Raw genomic sequence first — 25,156 nt, 5'->3', positions numbered from 1 at the left:
AAATAACTTCAAATTTGACATGGTCATAGTCAGGGTCAGTCCGAACAAACTTACATTGAAACATTGACAGCAAACCTCTGAAGGAAGACATTTAATTATTTCAGACAGTTCAAAGGTGGTGGCAAGCTTTGTATCATGATGACTTTATTTGGAACAAACATGTATAGCTAGATTTAAGATGCTTTGGTTAGAAATACGTTGCAAATCAGATTTGTACAACAATTGGATTTCACTCAGGGCAAGAGCACAAAGAAACAGAAAATGAGATATGTGGACAGCAATGTACCAGCAAATAAATTCCATCATGGTTTTTGATAATGAATGGATTTTGGTCATTGTTGGGATTTGTTTAATTTCTAAAATGGACATTTGAACAGTGTAATCAAAATGAGGTGGATAGTATAGCTGACTTGTTTTCCTCAGAATAAATATAATATATATATATATATTATAAAAATATAATCTAGAACATGTGTGTTTTATCGTTGACCCAAGTAATCGGTCAAGACCAGTCCTGTTAGGTCCCATCACAGAAAAAAGCCCAAGGGTTTGTCCTCCAGCTCACTACAAAAGAAAAATGAATCAAATGTCTATGAATGTGCAACAAGGATCTACATTTACATTCAAGAAAAAATGTGTGGGTAGACTTGGCATTGCCTTTTAAAGGCTGTATCTGTGATAGCTTACTAAATTCACTCCAATTCATTGGATAGTATATCGTGTATTTGTACGTATTTACATGTGTTTAGGTGTGGATTTTGCAGAAAGTGCATGTTAGCCAAGGAGATTTGGAAAATTTGGCTGCTGATCTCCATTGTGCAAAGCTGTTGGTACCACAGGGAACTACTCAGAGATTTAAACATGATGTGTGGTATTGTTGGATTATAATAACAAAAGTAATACTGTTCACACTTGCTGTAGATGGTTCAAGTATTTTGGTATTTTAAACAAGATAAAAAAAGGCCTTAGCCCCGGTCAGACACCAGTTCCAGAGGAGGAAGAGGAACAAAATTAGCCAAGGCAGCTTCATTTATATAGCACATTTCAGCAACAAGGCAATTCAAAGTGCTTTACATAAAACATTAAAAAACAATTAAGAAGAATATAAAAACAGGTAAAATAGAATAAGACAGTTATGAAGTACAATAATGAAAGTTACAGTGGAGTGTAAGAAATGAGCAATTACTTTAAAAAGCAGCTTCAAACAGAAAAGTCTTCAGCCCTGATTTAAAAGAAATGAAAATTGCAGCTGACCTGCAGTTTTCTGGGAGTTTGTTCCAGATATGTGGTGCATATCTGTGGTGGTCCATGGCCCGTGCCCTGCCCTATGGTGAACAAATCAGCTCATCCAAATCAGCTGGAGCAGTTCATACAAGGATGGCCTTCAGAGCTTTTCCCTTCGGAGACACACTAAGATGAAATACAGCCAAACTTCATCTTGATTTCCATTTCTCCCTGTTTCCCCTATTTTCCTTTAACCCATCTAAAATGTAATTCTTAAGTTATATTTAAATGTCACCAAATACGTACATTTGACCTCATCTGTATGAAAACACATACTGGACGTGGAAATAATTCATTAGTCACAATGTTGCCAAATCATAATCATTACCTCAAATCAGGTCAGTCATCATTTGCCACTCGCTTAACACATTTTCCACACAGGTAGTTAGCTTTTTCCTTTGCATTTCCCAGTTCCTATATCCAAATGAAGGGACCCCACAAGCCTCCCACTGTTTTACATGGCAAATGACCCAGGTCCTCACTGTAATGAAAAGACCTCCTCATTATGCTAAATTCAATCAAATCTGATTTGTTGGGGAAGGAAATTGAAAATGAAATTAATTATTTTTGAACTGACAAATGTCAGGGGACAAAACCACCTCCTCTGTAACACTTCCACTTGGCGTACATAGATTCTGGCTCACCCACGGAGCTGTTGCCTTCTGTCATTAGATGTTCTGCTGTCAGCTGGAAACTTAAACAGACATACAAATAAGATTTCTGATTTTCCAGCATGGAGCACATTTTCTGAGTTATGTTGTATTTGTATCACAGTCCTTAAAAGAGCATTTCAGCCTACAGAGTGCACCTCGTTAGGTTGGTTTCTGAATTACTCCTACAGAAATCTCAACGTCATGATTTTGCAATGTTGATCTTTTCTCTGCATTTTTGTTGTTGTCTTAAAACATTTGTGGCTGTCCAGGTCACAGATTTGAGGACAACCCTGGCGTGAGACGCCACTTGGTGAAGAAGTCCTCACGATGTCTGGTGACCCGAGGCAGCAACAGTTCCATACCACTGAGCAGCCTGAAGAAGAAGAAGAGAGCAGCAGATAAGAAACCACATGAGGTTTGCAGCACACTTTGTTCCCCCCACCCCAGCTACGTTACGTTGCATTGTGACCACTGGGTGAACAATTCAATAGAGCTCAACATTGTGGTTCCGGAAGTGAAAATCCCGTTCATTTTCTCCATAAGGATTTTGATTATCAGCCATAATGTCTAAACCATCCAAGGTAGCCTGACGACGAGTGACAAGGATGTAAAACGGAATGATTCTGCTCCTGCTAGAAGTCCGTCTAAAAATTTTTTAAGAAAAACATATTTTACCTGCAGTTTTATGGAGAAATACTACACTACCCACAATCCTAAGCATAACAGCAACTTCTTTGATTGGTGGAACTCACGGCTAGAGTGAGCTTCTACCATTGACGTCTATGTTAGTTTCTGTACATAGTATTTCACCTTTTACTTTATGTTATTTTGCCCAGAATGAAAGGTTTTAAAACTCTTTATATAAGCATTTAATGAAACGTCAGTGGAGATATTGAACGGGGAAAAACTATTCCGGAACCAGAGCCGTTAAAATAGTGGGTGGTGACTGTTGAGCTCTATATGCAGGCAACATAAAATCATAAGGCTTCTGTTGTTAAAATCATCATTTTTATAGCAGTATTCATTTCTTGGCCACTTGGGGGCAGATGATCTACCTTCAAACGTAACACTGACATATTATCATCTTATTAAAAGGGATAGTTTGAATCTTTTGAGGTGGGCTTGTATGATGTACTTCTCCATAGTCAGTGTATTACCTACAGTAGATGGCAGTTGGCGTGCCCCCAGTTTGGAGAAGCTGACAGGAGTACCGACACGGAAGCTAAGCAATGTTCTGCTATGAATGGTGCTACACAGGGAAAAATATTTTAGCTACCTAATAAATAAATATCAGTTTAAGTGTGTTCTGCATTTAGAATATTTTCACCACTTCACCTTGCTGTCAGACAGCCCTTTCCGAAGGGGCAACTGATGCTGTTATATCCGTCTATCCTCTCTTCAAAGCCACCAGACTCCTTTGACAAAAACAGTAATTTTACCTCGCAGTACACTGGAATTGCTGGTCTACAGCTGGGGCTGTCTGACGGAAAGGTAAAGCGCTGACTTAAATGGATTGTGATTTTTTTGTTTTTAGGTGGCTAAAATATGTTCTTGCTGCTGCCCTCGTCCACAGCAGTACATTTCTTAGCTTTCGTTTTGGTACTCCTGCCTGCTTCCTCAAACTGGCTACATGCCGACCGCCATCTACCCTACCCTAACCCTTTAAGTTGTTTTGGTGAACGTGTTACCTTCAAAATATGTATTTTCACAGCATTCATTTGGAGTTGTGTTTCGGGTCCCCCACCAAATGTATGTCCAATATTCACTTTCCTTGTTGCTCTGGTTTGGTCTCCACCAGCTCCTGAGGGGAAATCTGGCTATTTAGCTACTAAACTATCCACTATTCATTTGTCAGCTATTAAGTGCTAGGCAGGTAGCGTGAGGGTTTGTCAACGGTGTTGCACTAAAAACAGCTGCCTAGTGCTGCTAGAAACAAGATTGATGAGAGCAGTGAGAGTGAACCAGTAAGTCAAAAGTAAAGTTCTGGGCCATGAAACCAAAAACAATGAGCTGAAAGAGGCTACATAGGTCTTATAAAGTTCATGGCTCATGGAGTGTAGTCTTAATTTAAAGCTATCGTGCGCAACTTGTTTTATATTAATGAACGTCCGTTACATTCAAGCCATTACCAAATTAGTTAATACAAAGCTAATTAAGACTATCGGCTCCACAAAACTCTCTGTTTATTTCTTAGTATGGCTATGTTTACTAAATGGTGTCGTCCGAGCGACTTTGGCACGCATAAACTCAAGTGAAGATAATTATAGGAGTCAATCAAGTTTTTTTTGCAAATTTTTTTGCTTTTGCTAAATGCTACTAGCAACTCCGTGGAGGAGGGGTGGTGGTGGTGTGCAATCACCGAAGGTTCTCGTCATGTGGACGCGCCGACAGTGTTGTCATTACTTAGAATTCCTCATGGGGGAGACAGAAACTACGCCCTATAGCTTTAAGGACACTCATCTTCATTGACCTGATGACACTGATGACTACAAACTTGCTCCTTACACTATGTTTCACCTCAGTTTGACAGCAAAAATGTCACAAAAACACATATCACGAGTATATTGTGTTGCTCTGAGAACACTGCTAAAAAGGAATTCTATGTTGAAATGTGACTAAATGTCTCTCCAAACCATTTGGTTATCATCTCAGTCCAAACCACTCTTGGCTGGATCCAAACCACTCAGCTCAGTTGCTCCTCATAAACATGTGTGTGGACTGTATCCTTGGATTAACTGTCTCTGAATTTATTTTTCTATCAGTATATTATCTTGTTTTGGTTTAAAACTATCCAAGATAAGTAACAGCCAAACTGTTTGTGCTGGTGTTTTCTGAAGTAAAATTGTTTGAATCGGTGTCTGCTTCATCTTCAGTTGTTTGTAGAGCTGAACGAGCTAATTGTGGATAAGGACCATGAAATGCGTTGGAAGGAGCGGGCCCGCTGGATCAAGTTTGAGGAGGATGTGGAGGAGGAGACAGACCGCTGGGGCAAACCACATGTGGCCTCCCTCTCCTTCCGCAGCTTGCTGGAGCTCCGCCGCACCATCACACACGGTAAACAGCTTATTCTGCATGCATACAGCTAGGCAGATGTTCACATCTTATGGTTTACCTGTTTACCAGCTGAAATAAAATCCACAAAGATAAACATGGCATACAAAAAGAAGCAAAACTCATCCAGTGTGTTGTGGGCTAAATTTCTCAAGTAACAATATTTAGACTTATAGAATATAGACTTACTAGAATGTTCTCCCCCATTTCGCCAAGCGCTGGATGTGAATCATTTTTAAGGAATCTGGTATTAGCAGCCACTTATTATCTTCCTGTACCTTCCTTCCCTAGGTGCCATCCTTCTGGACCTGGAGCAGAACTCTCTGCCCGGGATCGTCCATCTGGTGGTGGAGACGATGATCATCTCTGATCAGATCAGAGCCGAGGACAGATCCGGTGTTCTCCGGGCTCTGCTTCTCAAACACAGGTCAGAAACCAGGCCAACATCACTTTAGTATTTAAAATACATCTAATTGATTGTACCTTTTTTCAAAGACAACATATGTTTCCGTACACAGTGGGTTAAACTGAGTCAGGCTCTCTTTGACTCAGCTCCACTAAACCTGATATTAACAATTCTCAAAACCAGCGTCATGAAGCTGGTCATAGAGCCAACTGTTAAGGAAGTATTGCAGGAGTATAAAATGCATAAACGCAAAGCTGTGGAGAATTGAAAATGGTGTATGTGCAGGAATCCGGTTCTTCAGGGTTTAACTAATGGAGCATACGTATGTTAAAGAGGCTGCACTGATCCAGTCCCTGTCAGGAATGCTGTCAAATAATTTCAACACAATTAATACAGTGTTTCCCATAGGATTTTTTCCAGGGGGGGGGTGACTCTGCCCCAAAAAGTTCTTGAGCGGGGCGGGGGGCTATTACGGTGCTGCGGGTGGTGGTGTTGACATTGATTTACACATCACACAACTATTTATGGGGGTGTCCAAACACTTAACTGTGTGACCACTAGCACAATTGTGGTTTAGTGCACATCATTTTTGAAAATAAATAAAAACAACATTGATTTACACATCACACAACTATTTCGCAACAGTTAGTAACAGTTGAAAATAGGGGCAAGGTTGCGCGACTTTGGCTACATTGAACGTGTAACGTATGCGGACCGTAAGAGGAGCGGATGTGCCGCGAAATGTATCTTTTAACTGGCTACACCTGCTGCGCACACACGGCGTAGGATTGTGTGATTCACAGGCAAGATGGAGAGCTTAGACTTAGACGCAGAGGGGTCTGCGGGGGTACGCCGTCGATTCTACGCAGAAGCATAAAAAGGCCTTTACGCTGCTCTCTGCCCGGTGTCTAGCATAATTATATAATTTTGTCATTCTTTTTAATCGGGGGAGTATGGGAAACACTGTAATATGTAACATTACTTTTGATTTATACCTAATACTGGCAACCAGTTCTGTGATATTTGCTAGAAATCATGGAAAGTATTGATACTTGTTTGGAAACCCACTACTCTGTTAAAGATTTACTTTAGAATATGTTATTATACTAATATTAAATAATATCGCCAGCCTTATCGTGTCCCTTTAATGTAAACACTATTTCTGACTTCTAGTTGTTTTATGAGGACTTTCTACTTTTCTATGTTTTTATAAGTTTGATCTGAAAGCCTGAACTAGAACTCCTACATGCAGTTTTGGTCTGTGTTAGTTACCATGACACAGATCTTAATTTCATTGCGTTTAATAACAAAGTTAGATGACTCTAGTTGTTTCTTTATCTATGTATGAACCGACCTGTCAGTGTGGATGCAGCTTTGTTTACATTTTGGTCATGGGTTGTAGGTATGGCAGCATGAAAACTAAAATCCTAGCCCTCTTCCTCCTCCTCATTTATCATCATCCAGCAGTGGATGTTGTCACAAAAAGGCAAACTCAGGGATACTGAACAGGGAAATTCCAAATCATGACATTTAACAACACTTGGCTCATCATTTGGTGTACTTCCCCGGGGTTGACTAAGTTACAAATCTTAATACTGTGCTGTAGCTGCACTGGGTCTTAAAGCCTAGACCTTCAGATTAAAAGTGTGTGTGAGCCATCCTGGCCCTTTGATCTCTGCCTTTGTTAAGATGTTTGCTTTCTCAGTCGGACTTACTTCTATTTCATACACAAATATAACTACACACCAAGATTGAAAATATAGTGATAGAGGGTTTATAAAAACATATAAACTGGCTTAAGACCAGCCTTTCTTACAATTGTGTTACTTTTCATAAACCTAGGTTCATTATGTGTCTAAAATGTTTGGTTTGAGATGAGGCAGACTTAAAACCCAGGATTTAAGATGAAAGGAGACTAACGAAGCATGAGGCTATTTGGGTGTCTTCATTCCAAAAGGTTTATTGTTTCTCACCAACAGGGTCAGTTGTTATTTTAGCCTTTGAGCTTTTTGGAGCTTAGTTGTTTGTGCATGAGCAGGTTTTTTCCATCTCGCCCAGTCAGCCACTGTTGGTTTCAAGTTTGATGATGTTAAACCAACAGAAGTGTATACATTCTCATGCTCACAAAACGCCAGAGGGAATAGTTACATCACATCCTGCACACTGCTAAATATAAAGTCAATTAAACACAAGCATGTGGCTGTGTAATAGATGTGACATGTCATATCCACACTATCTCTAGCTCTCTCAAACGGTCCCCACTTATTGATCGGCCATTGCATTGACACACATGGCTAATGGAACAGTGCTCTACACATAGTGCATTATATAGATCTTAAACAGTTACATAACCTAAAGAAAACTGTTAACTAAATGTCGGCTGTCAAATGGAATTACCAGAGGAAAGATAAGCCACGCCTGTACAAATAAGGTTTGTCATTCTCGCTCTTTCCCCAGTTTGGTTTAGTTAGAAACATATTTTATTAGTGTGTCTTTTGGTCAGCTGGTCAATTATTACTGTTACTATTGGATGGATTGGCATACAATTGTATTCAGACATTTAAGGTCCCCTGATTCCCCCTGAGTCGACTAAATGAAATAATCCCTTGACTCTACCTCTAGCACTACCAATAGATCAACAATTTAACTTATACTATGACATATTTCAACATCTACTAGGTGGACTGGCACAAAAGTTTGTTTGGACATCCATAGTTGCCAGGCGATGAATCCTAAAAACTTTGGAACTCCCCTGACCTTTCCTCTAGCGCCACCAGCAGGTTGACATTGTCATTTAATTTGGTTTGTTTGTCATTTCTTTTATGACCAATGCTCTTAAAAAATGACAAACCGTCCCATTAGCCTTAGCTGTACTTGGTGTTTAGTGCTAGTTAGGAAATGTTAGTATGCTAACCCACTGAGCTAAGTTACTGGACATAGTAAACATTATACTGCTAAACACAAACGTGTTAACATTGTCATTGTGAGCATGTTAGCATACTGATATTAGCATTTGGCCAACAGAGAAGCTAGCATGTCGATTCATTTTTCTTTGAGTGGACTAGCATAAAGATTGGTGTCAATGCCCACTTGCAAACATATACTATGCACATCTGTTGATGGGTTCATTTATTTGTTATTATATCATTATTTATTAGCTATTTTGGAGCTTTTGATATTGATATAAAGATTGGTACACATGATTCCTTAGGAGATGGAGGTTGCCCAGTGGTCGTAGAATTTATTTTTAGCACTTTTCCAGACTTTTCGTCTATGTTTGCTTAAAAGCTCTCTACTCATATCGAGTAAAACCATTGAAAGCTCCAGAACAGCTACTACGTGGACCTTGGGGTGAGATAGTTTTGACAACTGTTGTTGCAAAGGTCAAGAAAAAAACTTCACTTATACCTGTTTTAGTTTAACAAGGAACTCTTCTTGGCCTTATGTCTCTGTATACAGCTCTGCTCAGCCACTGGTCCAGCATTCTCTGTCTGGCTCCCCCTCTGTTAAACCAGAATGGTACAGCTTGATTACAGTTTTACTGCATGGACAATGCATCGTTGTGATGACGCTTTAAAAGTTTGGATTAGGCAATAGATTATGGCAAATAATTCAATATTACTAACATTGTGGTGACAAAATGTGTTGCTTCACTCAAACCTAACGGGATGGATTTTGCACACGCAAAGCGACACAACAGATGCACATAAAAATAATCTGGCCAGCGGACATTGTTAGCAGCAGGCCATCATGCGATCATTCCATCTTTCACAGCCTTTCCACATAAAGTCCCAGCATGTCACTGGCTCCTTCCACAGGGGAGAAAACCGACTCTGTCATTAGAGTCATCACCAGTCTGAGATATCAGATTTATGACGTGGACGGAAACACATTAAGGTGCTGCTAAACTGTAGCTCATCGCTTACTCAGACCACTTTAAAGATCCTCTGGAAACGGTTGAAGCACAATTCACTTCAGTGTCACACCTCGTTCTTTTGTCTCGTGGTGCCGTTGCATCCAATTTGGGCGCCGTCTTATTGGACCGTGTGGGCCTAATGAGGTGATGTCACCATTGGACTGAGCAGTGATGTAAAGAAGCAGTGTTCAAAATCTTGGCTGGTGTGACACACTAAAAACTTCTCTGTGAGAGGGACAGAAATGTGCATACACTCACATGCACAAAAGTGCAGCTAATAAGGCTGTTTTTTTTTTTAATGTTCTAATGCAAATACCACGTTTTGAAAAACACAGATTTTCTCGTAGGAGATTTTATTATTTATTTTTATCATCTCTTTACCACCCCCAAACTCCCATGGAAATCCATTAACACATGCATACATTCATACATACAAGCACACATATATGCACACACAAATACAAATTTAAAAAATACAAAAAAAAAACATTACAAATCATAGCATCATTGCATTATCATTGTTGACAACCTTTAGAAAAGCCCTCCAAACAAGAAATCAACTGGAACTATAAGTCCATGAAAAATCTGACCATGATTATATTTTTCCAAAGTTAGTGAGTTTCTCTTACAGTAAAAATTGTGACACTTGATCCAAAAACAACTTAAAGGTTGCCTTTGATTCATTTTTCCAAAAAAGTATTATACATTTCTTTGCGAAGTATGTTATAATAATTAATATTCTACTTCTTTTTTTTATCTAACTGAAAATCTGGGAAATCATTTAATAAATACAGACAAGGGTTGACGTCACATTGTAGGAGACTTCTAATTCGCCCAAATGGAAAGGTAGTTAAGATTTGGAAGGATTTTGCGAATTATTTTTCTAATTAATGAGCTGCATTGCAACTGCATGAGGTACAGCTCTTTAACATGTCAAATGAACGGAAGGTAAATTAGGTGAACAAGAATCACAGCTGTGCTTGCCATTTCTAGAATCCAAATGATCCTGCAGCCCTCTTAATTAAGAACATATTTCTTAATAATGCTTTGTCCTTTTTTACAAGCAAAGACTGAACTATTATCATATTAGAATCATAATTTAATTCATCCTCAGACTAGAGAGATAACGATAGTTACGTATTGTAACCCCAGATTCTATGAGTATAGGCGTAGCCCTCTAAGAGCTGTCGCTATTGGGTTAATCCCTTTGCGCATGCGCAGGCCTCTATTACGTCCGCAGTTACTGTATATCACAGTTGCGCCACCATAGAACTGCTCCCAACATCAGCATTTTTCTTCAGCCAACGTTGGAGAAGCAGGTGGCCTGAATCTTAGAGGGCTACGCCTATACTCATAGAATCTGGAGTTACAATACGTTACTATCGTTCTATTTTATATAGGCTTTGCCCTCTAAGAGCTGTCGCTGTTGGGTCAAGGGTGAGGCTGATGTAGTCAGTGCCACCTGCGACACAAGGTCCACAAGCAGAACATAGACTAATTGCTCTTCCTATTCGCACTGAACCAGTTTAATGTATCAAATAATATATTATTTTGATAAAAACCTGTCATGATTATGCATTGGCCTAATACTGATTTTAAGGCCCATGTCTGATCATGACTAATAACTGTAGAACACTCGCATTCTTCACAGCCACAGCCAAGTGCAGGAGGGATGGGGACAGCAGCAAAACACATCAACAGCGCCTCATTTGTCGTCGATTGTGGATAGGACCAAGTGAGTCATGAAGGACTCGGACATATCACGTAGATAAAAGCGGATGAACGGGCACAGGGATGCCCAGGAGGCCGCTGCGCAGATTTCAGCCACCGCCATGCCCCTAAAAAGGGCTGCGGACGCTGATAGCGCTCTCGTAGAGTGTGCCCGGATGCCCTGAGGGGGCTCCGCTCCCTCCGTGCTATAGGATTGGGTGATAGCCTCGCACAGCCAGTGGAACAGCCGCTGCTTCGCACCTTGGGAGCACTCTCTGTAGTGAAAGAACAGCTGCTGTGTTCATCTGTTGTCTGCTGTGCATAAAACGTATTGAGATAACGCGCGTACCGGGCAGAGTCGGTGAGACGCCTCCTCTGCGTCGTTGCTATGAGGCGGGGGGAAAAAACCCTTGAGGAGAACATCCTCGACCGAAAGGAGCTAGTTAAAACTTTTGGTGTAAAAGAAGGGTTTGGCTGTAAAGTGGCCGCGCTCCCATCCCCCTTAATGGAGAGGCAGGACAGTGAAACCGACTAAATATATCACTCACCCTCTAAGCCGAGGAGAAGCGCTGTTTTTAGTGACAGCATCCTAAGAGAGGCTTGTGCCAGAGGCTCGAAAGGAGGTTTCCCCAGAGCTTGGAGCACCAGGACTAAGTCCCATTGGGGTGTGAGAGAGCGCACAACGGGTTTCTGTCTAACATCCTTCAAAAAACGCTTAACCAGGGGGTGCGCAAAAAACGACCTCTCTCCATAGCCCTCGTGGCTTTAGACAGAGCCATGTCATTATCCACCAATGTTTGAGGATAAGTTAACACGAGGGGCAGAGGGCACGATGTGGGTTCTGCACCTTTCTCCATACACCAACACTGGAAAGCGGACCATCGCCCTGTGTAACACACCATAGTTGCAAAGGGGGCCCCGCCAGTAGTTGAACCAGAGTCGGGAACCAGGATGCGCTCGTGTGCTCCGTTGCCACCAGAATGTCCGGCAGGTTCTCCTCCTGGATGCGAGCCAGGAGGCGAGGGATCAGAGGGACGTATAGGAGGGCTCTGGGCCAAGGTTGGTGGGAAAAGGCGTGAGGCGAACAGATCCACTTTCGCTCTCCTGAACCTGCCCCACATCATCTGAACGATAGTGGGATTCAATTTCCACTCGTTGTGAGAGGGCCCCTCCCTCGACATTTGGTCTTCCACCCAGTTCAAAACCCCGGGGATGTAGACCGCTCTGAGATACAAAAGGTGTCCTTGGGCCCCAGTAGGATGCTCCATGCCATCTCTAATAGCCGAGCGCACGCCCCCCCCTGACGGTTTATGTTAGCTGCTGCTGTGATGTTGTCTGTCCCCACGACGGTATGTCTCCCTGCTACCACTTGGGGAAAGTGCTTTAACACTTTCAGCACCGTGGACAGCTCCAGGCAGTTTATGTGGGGGAGGGGAGAAACTGGCCATCTCCCTCCCACCATCTGTGATTCGCACATGCCTCCCCAGCCGGTGAGGCGTCTGTGTACACTGTCGCTGACGTCGCTGTGCCCAGGGGAACCCCGGATGACAGGGTCCGGAAGTTTCCCCAGTATGCCATGTCCGACTGGAGGAGACCCACGGGAACCACCACGTGACTCGCAGACATCATAATCAGGCGATGCATCACAGACAGAGCCAACACTGTTGTGTGAGGCATGATGCGTGATAGCAGAGAGCTCAGTGTGTCCAGCCTTGGCGCTGACAGTTTGGCTCTCATAGTGGTTGAGTCTGTGTCCAGGCCCAGGTAAATTATTGTCTGTGAGGGGTCCAGCAAGTTCTTTTGCCAGTTTATGGCAAAGCCCAGTGTCTGTAGGTGCTGCACGACCTCCATTGTGTGGAGCGCAGCCCTCTCCTGGGAAGGAGCCATAATGATTAAATCATCCAAATAAAAAAGGACTTTGATCTCTTTTCTGCATAACACCATAATGCTGTCTCCATGCATTTGGAGAACGTGTAGGGGGGGGCTAATGAGTAGCCAAATGGCAGCCGGTTGTACAGGAAAAGATCTCCCTGGAAGGAGAAGCGCAGGAATTTCCTGTGTTTTGGGGAGAGTAGAGATGTGGAAGTACACCGTGGTGGCGCACACATTCCAACACGTGTCTGATCGTGAGCATGTGGAATGGGTGCTTCATAATACACTGGTCAAATTGAGACAGGTCGAGAAGGGTCTCAATCCGCCAGTCTTTTCTGGTGTGAGAAAGTAACGGGAATAGAAACCGTCGTTCTCTTCTCCTGGAGGGACGTGGGAAAAAAGCATCCTTTGCCCGCAGCTTTGCCAGCTCTGATGTCAGAGCAGCTATCTCCCCTGAGATGACACGGTTGTTTCCAACACACCGTCAAAAAGAGGTGGAGGGCTGGTAAACTGGGGCGTATAGCCTTTTGTGATAAGCTTTGACAACCATGCATTCCTGGGTAACAAGTTTTCCCACACTGCACCCTGCTCTGAGAGCGTGCGCGCGCACATCCGTGTGTTGTCTGTTGCCATAGCAACAGAGAGCGTGCCGCTATGCTGGGGATGCATGGCGGGGCAGTCATCAAGTCAGAGTTCTCCCCATCCCGCTAGACAGCCGAGGGTGAGGAGTGACTGTGTAGCACCGCACATACTGAGTGGGCCCGCTGTTTACACAGTGCGGGGGTGACCGGGCTCCGCCTACGGCACCACATGTGCAAGGTGTCAGACCCGTTATCTTAACTAAGGATAGCATGATAGCTTTTACCACGCCGGTAAGAGCCGGGGAAAGACTGGCGAATTGAAGCGTATAGCCGTGTGTTGTTTGTTGTCATAGCAAAAGAGAGCGCTGAGCCTTTCCCGCGCTGTGAGAAGCGAGTTCGCCGCTGGTGGTATCCTTACCTTACCCGATTGTCCGCTCGGCTGCCATCGTCTGCCCCTTCAGTTCCTCTGGCGGTAAGCGGCCGCAGAACTGCCGGCAGCTGGCGGCGTGCTAGCCCAGCGAACGGGGTCGGGGCACACCTCGCAGCTCAGGTGGAGGGCCAGCGGCAGGATATAGCCGGTCCATGGTCAGTACCCGGCGGACACCACTGTTCTTCGAAGTCTTCAAACTGCTTGTCGCTGAAGAAAAATATGGAGCAGTTATATGGTGGCGCAACTGTGATATACAGTAACTGCGGACATAATAGAGGCCCGTGCAGGGCACAAGGGCGCGAAAGAAATCTTCACGACTGCGCATGTGCGAAGGGATTAACCCAATAGCGACAGCTCTTAGGGGGCGAAGCCTATACGAAATAGAACAAGTAGATAGACATTCCTGTTGAGGTTTCTGATAATTGGGAGAAATATATAGAGCATTTGAGCTTGGGAACAGTTGCTTGACAAAATTATCGTAATTATTAGCAGCTGAAAGACATCCACGGCAACTCATCCACCTCCATTTGTTGATGAAGGCCATAAGATGACTTAAAAGCTTAAGTGGACCTTGAGTGTTAAGAATAATGTATCATTATGTATTAATATATATCTATGAAGGAAATGAAAGTACAATGTTGTGTTGCTGCCCCCTGTCACTCTGCACCTGTTCCACCATAGTGCTACAATGGTTTGGGTTTTGCTTTGAATGACTGAAGCTAAGGTAAAGTCTGCAAGGCTGTCTTTGAGTCATTTCAGTAACGTCTATCAGATAAAGCGGAAATGAAACTTGGAACTGTAAGTCTTATTTAAACATAATAAAGAACAGTCCTCCCAATACTAAATACTTTTTAGCCATGCTAGCAGTGGAACTAGCATGACATTTGCTACAGACATTTATGATTAGGGCTGGCTATCATTTAAAACATTACAGTACCAGTACCCTTAAAGTGATACCGATACCAATAGAGTAACTTTTTTTTGTACTCAATACCAATGTATTCAGTTGTGTAAAATAGATGGCACTCTCCGTTTAAAGAAAAAGGCTCAAGCAATTGGATTTCAGTGGGTTTTTAACCCTTTGTTGAACAGAGAGCGCCATCTAGCTGGCTCAGAAAATAAAGAAAATGGGTTATGAAGATTCATGAAGCTTCATTTGACTTCAATTTTTTTCTATATCTGGGTACAAAAAGGAGTGAATGCAGGTATCGTTTGACTGGAGACGTCACTGTGAGCATATTAGCATGCTGAAATTAGCATTTCACTCTAATTCTTTTTCTCTTTTTTTTCCACAGCCATCCAAGCGATCTGAAAAAAATGTATCACCGCAACCACTCATCCAGCAGTCTTCATGGCAGCTTCAATCACAACAACGTCCTGGACACCAATCTGCCGCTGGTGGCTGAAGAGCAAGAGGAGCACCCGGATAGCAAAGGGCCGGTATACGACCCAAAGCAAGACGTCTTTGTCACCCTGTTTGTAAGTTTCCTCGGTCTTTTCCATTTGCCTATTTGTTTGCCCTTCACTCTCAGTCTTGTATTAAGTACTTAAAAGCAATACTTAAATTAAACTAAAAAACAGAATTTTCATTCTTTTGTGAGGAAGAATCTTTCACTCCAACGTACGAAAACATGTCTTGCAAATACGGCCACAGGTGTGTTACATTATCTTCACCGCTGTCGTCGGGGAGGTCATTGTCTGTTACGTTGGCGCCAGAGCTTGCAGCAGGTGCTTCCATGACGCTATCAGTTATGCTTCTTTCTCTTCTTTAGTTTTGGCGCTTGGCAACAAACAGGCATTACGTCACAAACTGGAATGGATTGTGCATTAACTTACAATCTGGGAGCAATGATTTGCCAAACCTCCTTTTGCAGTGTAACAAATTTCTTCTGATTTTATTTTGTAGTAACGAGTAACGAAGATGCTTAGGGGAAATGTAACAGAGTAAAAGTATACATTTTTATTTAGGAAATGAAGTGGAATAAAAGTAAAAGTTCCCAGAAATATAAATAATGAAGTAAAGTACAGATACGTGAGAATTCTACTTAAGTACAGTAACAAACTATTTGTACTTTGTTACATTACAACACTGTTCACTCTACAGCCTTATTCTTCACACATTTACATGTTGTGTCAATTTCGAGGAGCTGGTGACAGAGATCTGAAAGATATGAGAGCTGGGTGATGATAGAAGTTGACATAGTTGAAACAGTGCAGGCAGACAGCACAGTAAATATGATTTGCAAAAAGCCAACGTAAGCGATTAACTAGCTTTGACAAGAAACCACAAGGATAATTGAACTCAGCTATCTAAATGGACAGAGATAAAAGCCACTTTGAGCTGTCTTGTTCCAGTTTATGGTTTGCATTAAGTTCCAAGAATCAGCAGTAAGTGCAGATTTAAGCGTGATTACATGACATTCCTGCTGTGAGGCCTGTGGCTCTTGCATTGTTCTTTGAAACGCCCCTCCATGAGGTCAGAAGTCATGGATGTAGTACTTGAAGTGGGAGAAAGCAAGCCTCTCTGGGCCACATGTGTTGCATTATGTTCTTAGTCAGCTTACAGGTGTTTCCAGTTAAAGCTTCTTGATGCATTGACTGTGAAAACTTAATGCTACCCGTGGCTTAAAATGTTGGCAAATTCAAAACAGCCTATTAAAAACATTTTGTCCAAACATAAAGAACCAGTCATCCAGTTGTGCAGTTTAAAATGAATTGTGCAGGGCCATTAGAAAATTATTATCCACACACACATTGCTATTCCCACAAAAAGTCCACATTATTGGTCCCGTGCTATGTTATGGTGTCACATCACGTTGGTCGGGGCAACAATGTGGATAATCTTGGTTCTGTTCTTCCTTCCAAGAAATCTCTCCACCCTCTGCCTCCTGAGAGCCATCCAGCTGCAGCCAGATCGCTGAAACTCCTCGCCAAGATTCCCAAAGATGCCGAAGCTGTCATTGTTTTAGTTGGTAAGCTCCATGACTTTTGACAAAGTGGATTAGTTTGAGGAATTATGTCTTTTTATTTCTTCTGTTTTTAGAAAGATACAATTTTAAGAGATAAATCTGCTTGTTGTCAGTTCTCCATTAGACTGGGCGTCAAATACAGAAATAAAATAATTGAATTAAATCAGTAGAACACCACAGTGTCACCGCTAATGGAACCTACTTTTGTGTGTATTCTACTGTAGTTTGAGGTGTTACACTGCTTTGCTAAGCCCCCTTGCTGCTGATCAGTCCCATCCAGCAAGTGACAATTTTAGGCTGCTTCCCTCAGGAAGAAGGTACAGGGCGATGAGGACAAGGACCTCACGCCACCTTAATAGCTTTTTTCCAAGAGCCATTTCCCTTCTGAATAGCTGATCAGTATATCAACATATACAGTTTGTCAAGCTCTGTGGTACTGATTGCCATGTAAAATTCCTGTGTGTCTGCTGATGCATTTGGCGAATAAAGTGATTCTGATTCTGATTCTGATTCTGAGGAGTTGGAAAGCTTTCACTGTAAATCTGCAGGATGTCTTGATGTAGCCTTAACAGCAACTTAGCACTATAAAAGATGGCAATGGTTAGGAGGATTCATTTTCCAAATCAACTTCTGTTGAGATATTTGAGAGTAAACCGGTGATGGATGTACCAATAGCCCAAGTCACCCCTTATACAGAGATGTGGAAAACCTCAATCGACTAAACTTGTGGTTCACTGTCTTTTTTTCTTTCAGGCTGTGTGGAGTTTCTGGAGCAGCCGGCCATGGCCTTTGTCAGGTTGAATGAGGCAGTCCTTCTGGAGTCCGTGCTGGAGGTCCCCGTCCCTGTCCGCTTTATTTTCATCCTGCTTGGTCCCACCCAGTCCAGCGTGGACTATCATGAGATTGGACGCTCCTTCTCCACTCTCATGTCTGACAAGGTGAATAAAAAAAACTTTCATTCAACCTTTATTCATACTTGAGAGATCATTGAGGGGCAGCCCTCATGTACAATGACATGGAGTTACGAAGACAAAGAAAACAACACAGAGAAGGAAGCAACACCATCATAAGAACATAGAAAGACACTAAAACTTTCCGAAATGGGAAAAAACAATGTGATAAACAGATCGGGACAACCAGGGTGCAAAAGTAATACAACTATGTAAAGCAATTCCAAGTAGAGGTCTCAAACTCAGATTTCTAAAATGTCCAAAAGGCACAAGTGAGTTGATTTTAAAGGGATATTTTGCTGCTGGAAAGCTGAATATATCTTTAAATTGGGTCACTTATATAGTATAAATGTGAAAAAAAATTGAAATTGGTGTCTTCTAGGCCGAGAAAAGCCAAGAAATGTGTTTTTGGCTCATGTGGATGAAAGACACCAAATCCCAGAATGCACTTGTTTCGCTGCTCTGAGTCCACTCCCAAGCCACGCCTACCGTTTACAGACAGACAGACAGACAGTGAGATCAAGCAACACCGCAGGCTGATATGCTGGTCTCCGTAGCAGGCGAAGCCTGTCAAGTATTCCGGCTAGCGGCACCGCAGGCTGACGTGCCGGTCTCCGTAGCAGGCGAAGCCTGGCACAGGTGGCCGGCTAGCGTTAGCTTTCCACCTAGCTCCAGCTCCTACCCTCGTCCCGCTTTCCGCACACCGCTGAGGATGTCCCCCTACCGGCTAGCGGCATCGAGCAACACCGCAGGCTGAGGTGCTGGTCTCTGTAGCAGGCAAAACTTGCGTAGTGTGTCGAGTATTCCGTCTGTAATAAAGTTTCCTGCATATTCTCCGATCTATACCAATGTATCCCGGTGGTACATGTGTGCGGTAGTTTGAATGCACGTAATTGTTGTTCTAAAATTTCCTTCGGGATGAATAAATCTAATAGTTTTTATTGCCTCTGGGCAAAATTCTTCCAGTGACGCAAATATTGTCGTTTTACGTCATCGGAGGATTTTCCAGACCCACAATACAGAGATCTCTCCTCTCAGGGGGACATGAGGGAGGGAAGCACGTCATTCAAAAATACTACCGTGTTTCTGCTGATACAAAGTTTAATGCTAAATTGGTGAAGTATCCCTTTAAGTGTTGTTGTGTTTGTTCCACGAGTCAAACCTAAAAGATGTAAACCAACATTTTAATCAGATGATTAAAGGATCGAGTCACAAGAATCAAAGACAAAGATGGATTATGCCATTTATACACTCTTAAAGGTCCTATGACATGCTGCTTTTTGGATGCTTTTATATAGGTCTTAGTGGTCCCCTAATACTGTATCTGAAGTCTCTTTTATATAGACCTTAGTGGTCCCCTAATACTGTATCTGAAGTCTCTTTTATATAGACCTTAGTGGTCCCCTAATACTGTATCTGAAGTCTCTTTTATATAGACCTTAGTGGTCCCCTAATACTGTATCTGAAGTCTCTTTTATATAGGCCTTAGTGGTCCCCTAATACTGTATCTGAAGTCTCTTTCCTGAAATTCAGCCTTGGTGCAGAATTACAGCCACTAGAGCCAGTCCCACAATGAGCTTTCCTTAGGATGTGTCTGTAGCTTTAAGTGCTATTGAGGAGGAGAGAGGGGGGGCAAGATGGAGGGTGGGGGTGTGGCCTTGACCATCCGCCATGCTTTGCTTGTTTGCAAGCTATGATGTCTCTCTCTTTCTCATGGGTGGTCCAAATTCTCTGGGCGGGCAAAGCAGAGAAAGGGGAGGTAACCTTTCTCCTTATGACGTCATAAAGGGAAGATTCCAGATCGGCCCATCTGAGCTTTCATTTTCCCAAAGGCAGAGCAGGATACCCAGGGCTCGGTTTACACCTATCACCATTTCTAGCCACTGGGGGACCATAGGCAGGCTGGGGGAACGCATATTAATGTTAATTTTTCATGCCATGGGACCTTTAAACATTAAGAATTAGATTTAGATTTGATATGGATTTAAAATATGCAAACGTTAAAGGGGGATGTATGGGGCATATGTTTGTAGTTGCTGTTATTCAGTGTTGTTATCTATCTTTTTAGGGTTTTTTTTTACCAATTTTCACTGAACCACAAAGGTCTTGCAAAGTGGACAGCCCAGACAATTCTCCCAGTATTATAAAGTCGAGAGAGGAATGGGGAAAAAGATGCGCTCACAAAAAAGCTGCTAATCACCCCCCTCAAAATGATTTAGGAAGCAGCCATTTGGATGTATTTGTGTTGCATAAATTCATTCTGGTGATGACATTGTGTGTATTTTGTTGCAGAACTTCCATGAGGTGGCCTATTTCGCTGACGACAGACAGGACCTCCTGAATGGTATCAATGAATTCTTGGACTGCAGCATCGTCATTCCACCGTCAGATGTGGAGGGCAAAGACCTCCTGAAGACAGTGGCCGACTTCCAGAAGCAGATGCTGCGCAAGAGAAAGGAAAGAGAACTCAAGAGGCACCAATCCTCATTGGGAATGGAGCTGAACAATAAAGGTACTCTGTCAAGTCTCTAAAAAAAAAAAAGCCTATTTTTCCAAGCCAAATCTTCATTACTAGGTTTGGAGGAGGCACCTCTGATTCTGCAAACCAATGTTATTCCTGCATTGCAAACACAGAACAACTCCAAAAGTCAGACTGCTTTTAAATTACGTGCAGACCATTCCCTGCATTTGCATTGTTAAAAACATAGATGTGAAACGTTTGAGAGCGACAAATCAGCAAAACAAAAAAACAGAGAAACTGCTGTACTTTTCAGTAAACAAAACTCAAGTGATCTGTTGGTTAAATTGGTAGTATTTCCACAGTTTGTATCAGTTAAAAGATCTTGACCTTAATCAGCCTTTCCATTCAGAATTAACATCCCGTTGTATATATGTATATATTATTAGGAATAACATAACTCTTAACTCTTAATAATATGATGCTTATAATATGATGATTAATGCTTTAAAGCTGCCGTTTACTTGTTTAGAAGGTCCAATCAGTAGTTTTTACCATATACTTTACATTTGATGCATAAATAGAAATAATTACATAAATAACTAAAGTGTTTGACAGATATATTGTATATCATAGATACAAAATTAACATTTTGTGTTCCTCAAGAGTTTTTTTTGTGTGGATACAACCACATGGGGCCGCCACAGTTACGCATTTTCATCCTACACATAGTAGCTAGGCGATTAGGATGGCATTAGTCTGTATCGACTAACAGGATGTCCCTGTTTTTAGGCCAGATGTTTTTCTTTCTTCATGTTGGCGTTCTAAACTCCAGTTGATTTCTGAGGACTATGGTTAACTGCTCCTCAGATCTCTGCAGGGTAAATCCAGACAGCTAGCTAGACTATCTGTCCAATCTGAGTTTTCTGTTGCACGACTAAAACAACTTTTGAACGTACACGTTCCACCAAAACAAGTTCCTTCCTGAGGCTATTTTGCAGCGGCATCGTCATTGTGTCTGGGGCTTAGCACTGGCCAAGACGATTGTGATTGGTTTAAAGAAATGCCAATAAACCAGAGCACGTTTTCCTCCCATCCCGGAATGCTGTGTGGACTAGCCAGACCCTCCTCCGCAGCGCTGTGGAGGAAGGTCTGGCAATGCGAAACTAGGATGGCATTAATCCTTAATTTTCTTAGAATAAAAAAAAAACTTATAAAAGGAACTAACCCAACAATTCATTAGTCCATCCCTTAATACTTTTCCAAATTCCCAGCTGTTCAGGTCCAAGTCTTCCAACTAATGAGGTAAATAAAATTCAAAAAACAGGTCTCTAGTATATTTTCTACATTTTCTTTTTCAGTCATTTCCTAAAGTACCTCAGCACTTTAGTTTTATTGAAATGCTATTTAAACGGGAGTAAAAAGTGCATTTGTTGGGATCTATTTTCAGACGTGGATTAATACACTTGTTGTCCCTAGTATTTAGGGTAGCAGGGCAGTGTATGTGTGATCAGTTCAACTACAGTGCCCATGCTCATGGTAAGGAAGGAACATGTCACCTAGTGCAACAGATACACAGACAATACTTTAGTTGGTTTTGATCTTTTCATGGGATTTGTTCACAATAAGACAAACATAGAAGGTATAGTGAGTTGCGTCTTTGCTTTTTAGATTTTGGTGGTGCTCACATTTGCACTACAGATTGTGCCTTCACTGTCGGTTGTCGACCTATATAGTTGAATATAGACATACATTGTTTTATTATTATGATGTAGTATATTCTTTATGTAATGGAGCCTGTAACATTCCCCCCCCCCCCCACAGAGGTGAGTCCAGAGGAGGAGGAGGAGGAAGACCAGGAGGTTGACCCATTAAAACGCTCAGGGATCCCTTTTGGAGGCCTGATCCACGACATCCGCCGCCGCTACCCGCAGTATGTCAGCGACCTCAAAGATGCGTTGGACATGCAGTGCGTTGCCGCCGTCATCTTCATCTACTTTGCTGCGCTGTCGCCCACTATCACCTTCGGAGGCCTGCTGGGTAAACTGGAACTACAAGGCAACAATACATTTGGATTCCATGTCGTTTCGATACCCGATGTGTTCTGATGTGTGTGCTTTTGGCTGTTTTTGCACATATAGGAGAAAAAACAGAGGGCATGATGGGAGTGACTGAGCTTATTGTGTCTACTGCAACTCTTGGAGTTTTATTCTCGCTGCTTGGTGGTCAACCCCTCCTCATCATAGGCTTCTCAGGACCCTTACTGGTGTTTGAAGAAGCCTTCTACAAGGTACTGAAAACATACAACTCGTATGAATAGGGATGTTTTGATTCTACAGGAGACATTTCATATCCATAAAACGAAATTTTCTAAAGCTCAGCCAGCTTTTACTCACTTCAGAACTGAATTTCGGAATTTTTTTGAGTCTATCCAAATGATTAATAATAAGAAAAGTATTTATATAGCTGATGTATGTTCCCTGTACTTCAAGCAAATGTGATTATATAGGCTACATTCCATTTCACCTTGTCTTTGTACTGTATTTTGTATTGTTTTCTTCTTTTTTTTTTTTACCTTCCTTTTTTTTCTCTTTATGTATTGAAGTGCCTTTCTGAGTGTTATTTTTTTAATTTTTTTTTAATCATTAAGTAAGGTTGTAATGTTCCTTGGATGGAAATGAATATCTTTTTGATATTTTGTAAGTATGTTGTCGAATTGTTCAAACACTGTCTAAGATGTTTGTAAAGTTTGCAACAAAAAAAATAAAAAAAATGATTAGGGGATGTAACGATGCATCATGAATCGGTTAAAAAATCGATATAAATATTTAAGATTACTACAACCAATAAGATAAAAATGAATCGTAAATGCAATTTTTAAACAGCCTATCGCATAATCTACTTTTGATTTCATTTGTCTGACTTCAGACGTCACTATGTCTTCTTAGTTTATTTATTTGAAGAGATTTCTTTCTATTTATTTAGTTGTTTTTTTTAAAGTAGGATTAAAAATCAAATTATCTAATAAAGGGGGAAAAAAAATATTTATTTTTTATTTATTTGTTATTATATAAGATAAAATACAATACACTTTTGATAAGAGGAGATGTTGTTTTGCACAGTTTACATTAAAAAAAGAAGTATTTTTCAGTCTTTTTTCTGCAGTTCATTCTGTTTAAATAAATCGTGAGAAAATCGTATCATGAACTTAAAATTGTTAGAATCATGAGTTGAGTGTACAGTATCGTTACATCCCTACCTATGAGTATACACAGTATACCATACATCACATACTCCAGTTTTTGTGTTGCATAATTCCCATTTTGTGTCCCCTGAACATGTAACTAACATGTCTGTGTCTTTTCACTCAGTTCTGTCAGGCCCAAGACTTTGAGTACCTGACTGGCCGTGTGTGGATTGGTTTCTGGCTCATCTTCATCGTCCTGGTGATTGTGGCAGCAGAGGGCAGCTTCCTCGTTCGCTACATCTCACCCTTTACCCAGGAGATCTTTGCTTTCCTCATCTCCCTTATCTTCATTTATGAGACTTTTTCGAAACTCTTCAAGGTACACTGTGACACTTTTTGTTATGCATATTTCCCCATAACAAGAAACCAAGATATTTTCTTAATTACTCATTCATTATGATTGGGGCTGCAACTATCGTTTACGAATAATCGATTAGTTGTTGTCAAGACGACGTCCTCAAATTTCTCGTTTTGTCCACAACTCAAAGATATTCAGTTTACTGTCACAGAGGAGAGAAGAAACTAGAACATATTTACATTTAACAAGCTGGAATCAGAGACATTTTACATTTAATTTTCAGAAGAAATGACTCAAACGGATGAATTGATTATTAAAATACATGCTAATTGATTTAATAATTGACAACTAATCGATACATTTTGCAGCTCTAATTAGGATTAATAGTACAATACTTATTAGTTGATAGCATCTAGGAATTAGGTTGAATCCTTCCCTTGTCATATCTGCAAAAAAGCCACTGCAAACAATCCACACAGGATAAAACTGAGACTTCCTTCTTGTTTCCAGGTGTTTAAGGAACATCCACTGATGTCAATGTACCCCAGTGACTCCACCCCAGCTACTGAGCTTCAACACGCTGATGGCTCCGTCTTAAACCAGCCCAACACTGCTCTTATGTCTATGGTCCTCATGATGGGCACTTTCTTAGTGGCTTTCTTCCTCAGGAAATTCAGAAACAGTCGTTTTTTAGGTGGCAAGGTACCCTGCTTTACTGAGTCTCTTAAAAACTTTAAATTCAAACAGTGGAAGTCAGCATGGGCCTTTAAAGAGACCCTGTGGAGCTCTCTTGTAAACTAGTGCGCACACTAGCGCTACTAGTGGTCAAAAACTCCTCAGGGTTCCTTTAAATCTACTTATTTTGAAAAAGTCAACTCAGACTACGGATGCACCGAATCCAGATTTTTGGGGTTCGGCTGAATACCGAATCCACTAGTTAAGATTCTGCCGAATCCTACTCCCATCCTCAGTCCATTAATAAAGTAAACACATTAATGGGGTACACAACGTCCACAGCCTCTAAAATAGTTAAATGTAACAACTTAATGTTGAATTCACACGCTCTTTTCACATCGTAGGAAAGCACATCGCTGTGACAGTTGACAAGTGACAATTTTGTCACTAACTTTCGCTAACCAGTGTATGATGAAGGCATGTTGGGTGGGTGAAATTAGAAAGCTAACGTTAGCTAACGAGCAGCAGCCGGCCGTTCGGTCGCTCCGCTCCGACTGTATGGAGACTCATTTGCTGAGAGAACAGCTGACAGCCCGGGAGAGGCACTGTCCGGTTAACTCAAGTTTTTAGCTGTGACTGTCCTTCCTTTGCCGTAC

At 41.7% G+C, this 25,156-nt stretch overlaps 1 protein-coding gene across 1 annotated transcript in view; it reads left to right on the top strand.

Annotated features, from left to right (window-relative positions):
• slc4a3 (solute carrier family 4 member 3) overlaps nt 1-25,156 on the top strand; it is a 56,555-nt gene that overhangs the window by 15,666 nt on the left and 15,733 nt on the right. The window contains 11 exon segments of the mRNA XM_078263178.1: nt 2,207-2,352; nt 4,811-4,991; nt 5,280-5,415; nt 15,199-15,364; nt 16,770-16,875; nt 17,626-17,810; nt 20,115-20,334; nt 22,105-22,320; nt 22,422-22,570; nt 23,652-23,846; nt 24,336-24,527. Of these exon segments, the coding sequence (XP_078119304.1) occupies nt 2,207-2,352; nt 4,811-4,991; nt 5,280-5,415; nt 15,199-15,364; nt 16,770-16,875; nt 17,626-17,810; nt 20,115-20,334; nt 22,105-22,320; nt 22,422-22,570; nt 23,652-23,846; nt 24,336-24,527 (1,892 nt within the window).

This window comes from Sander vitreus, chromosome 11, assembly GCF_031162955.1.
Source record: "Sander vitreus isolate 19-12246 chromosome 11, sanVit1, whole genome shotgun sequence".
Classification (NCBI taxonomy): Eukaryota; Metazoa; Chordata; class Actinopteri; order Perciformes; family Percidae; genus Sander; species Sander vitreus.
The sequence above is the reverse complement of the archived record's forward strand: the minus strand, read 5'-3'. Positions and strand labels throughout refer to the sequence as shown.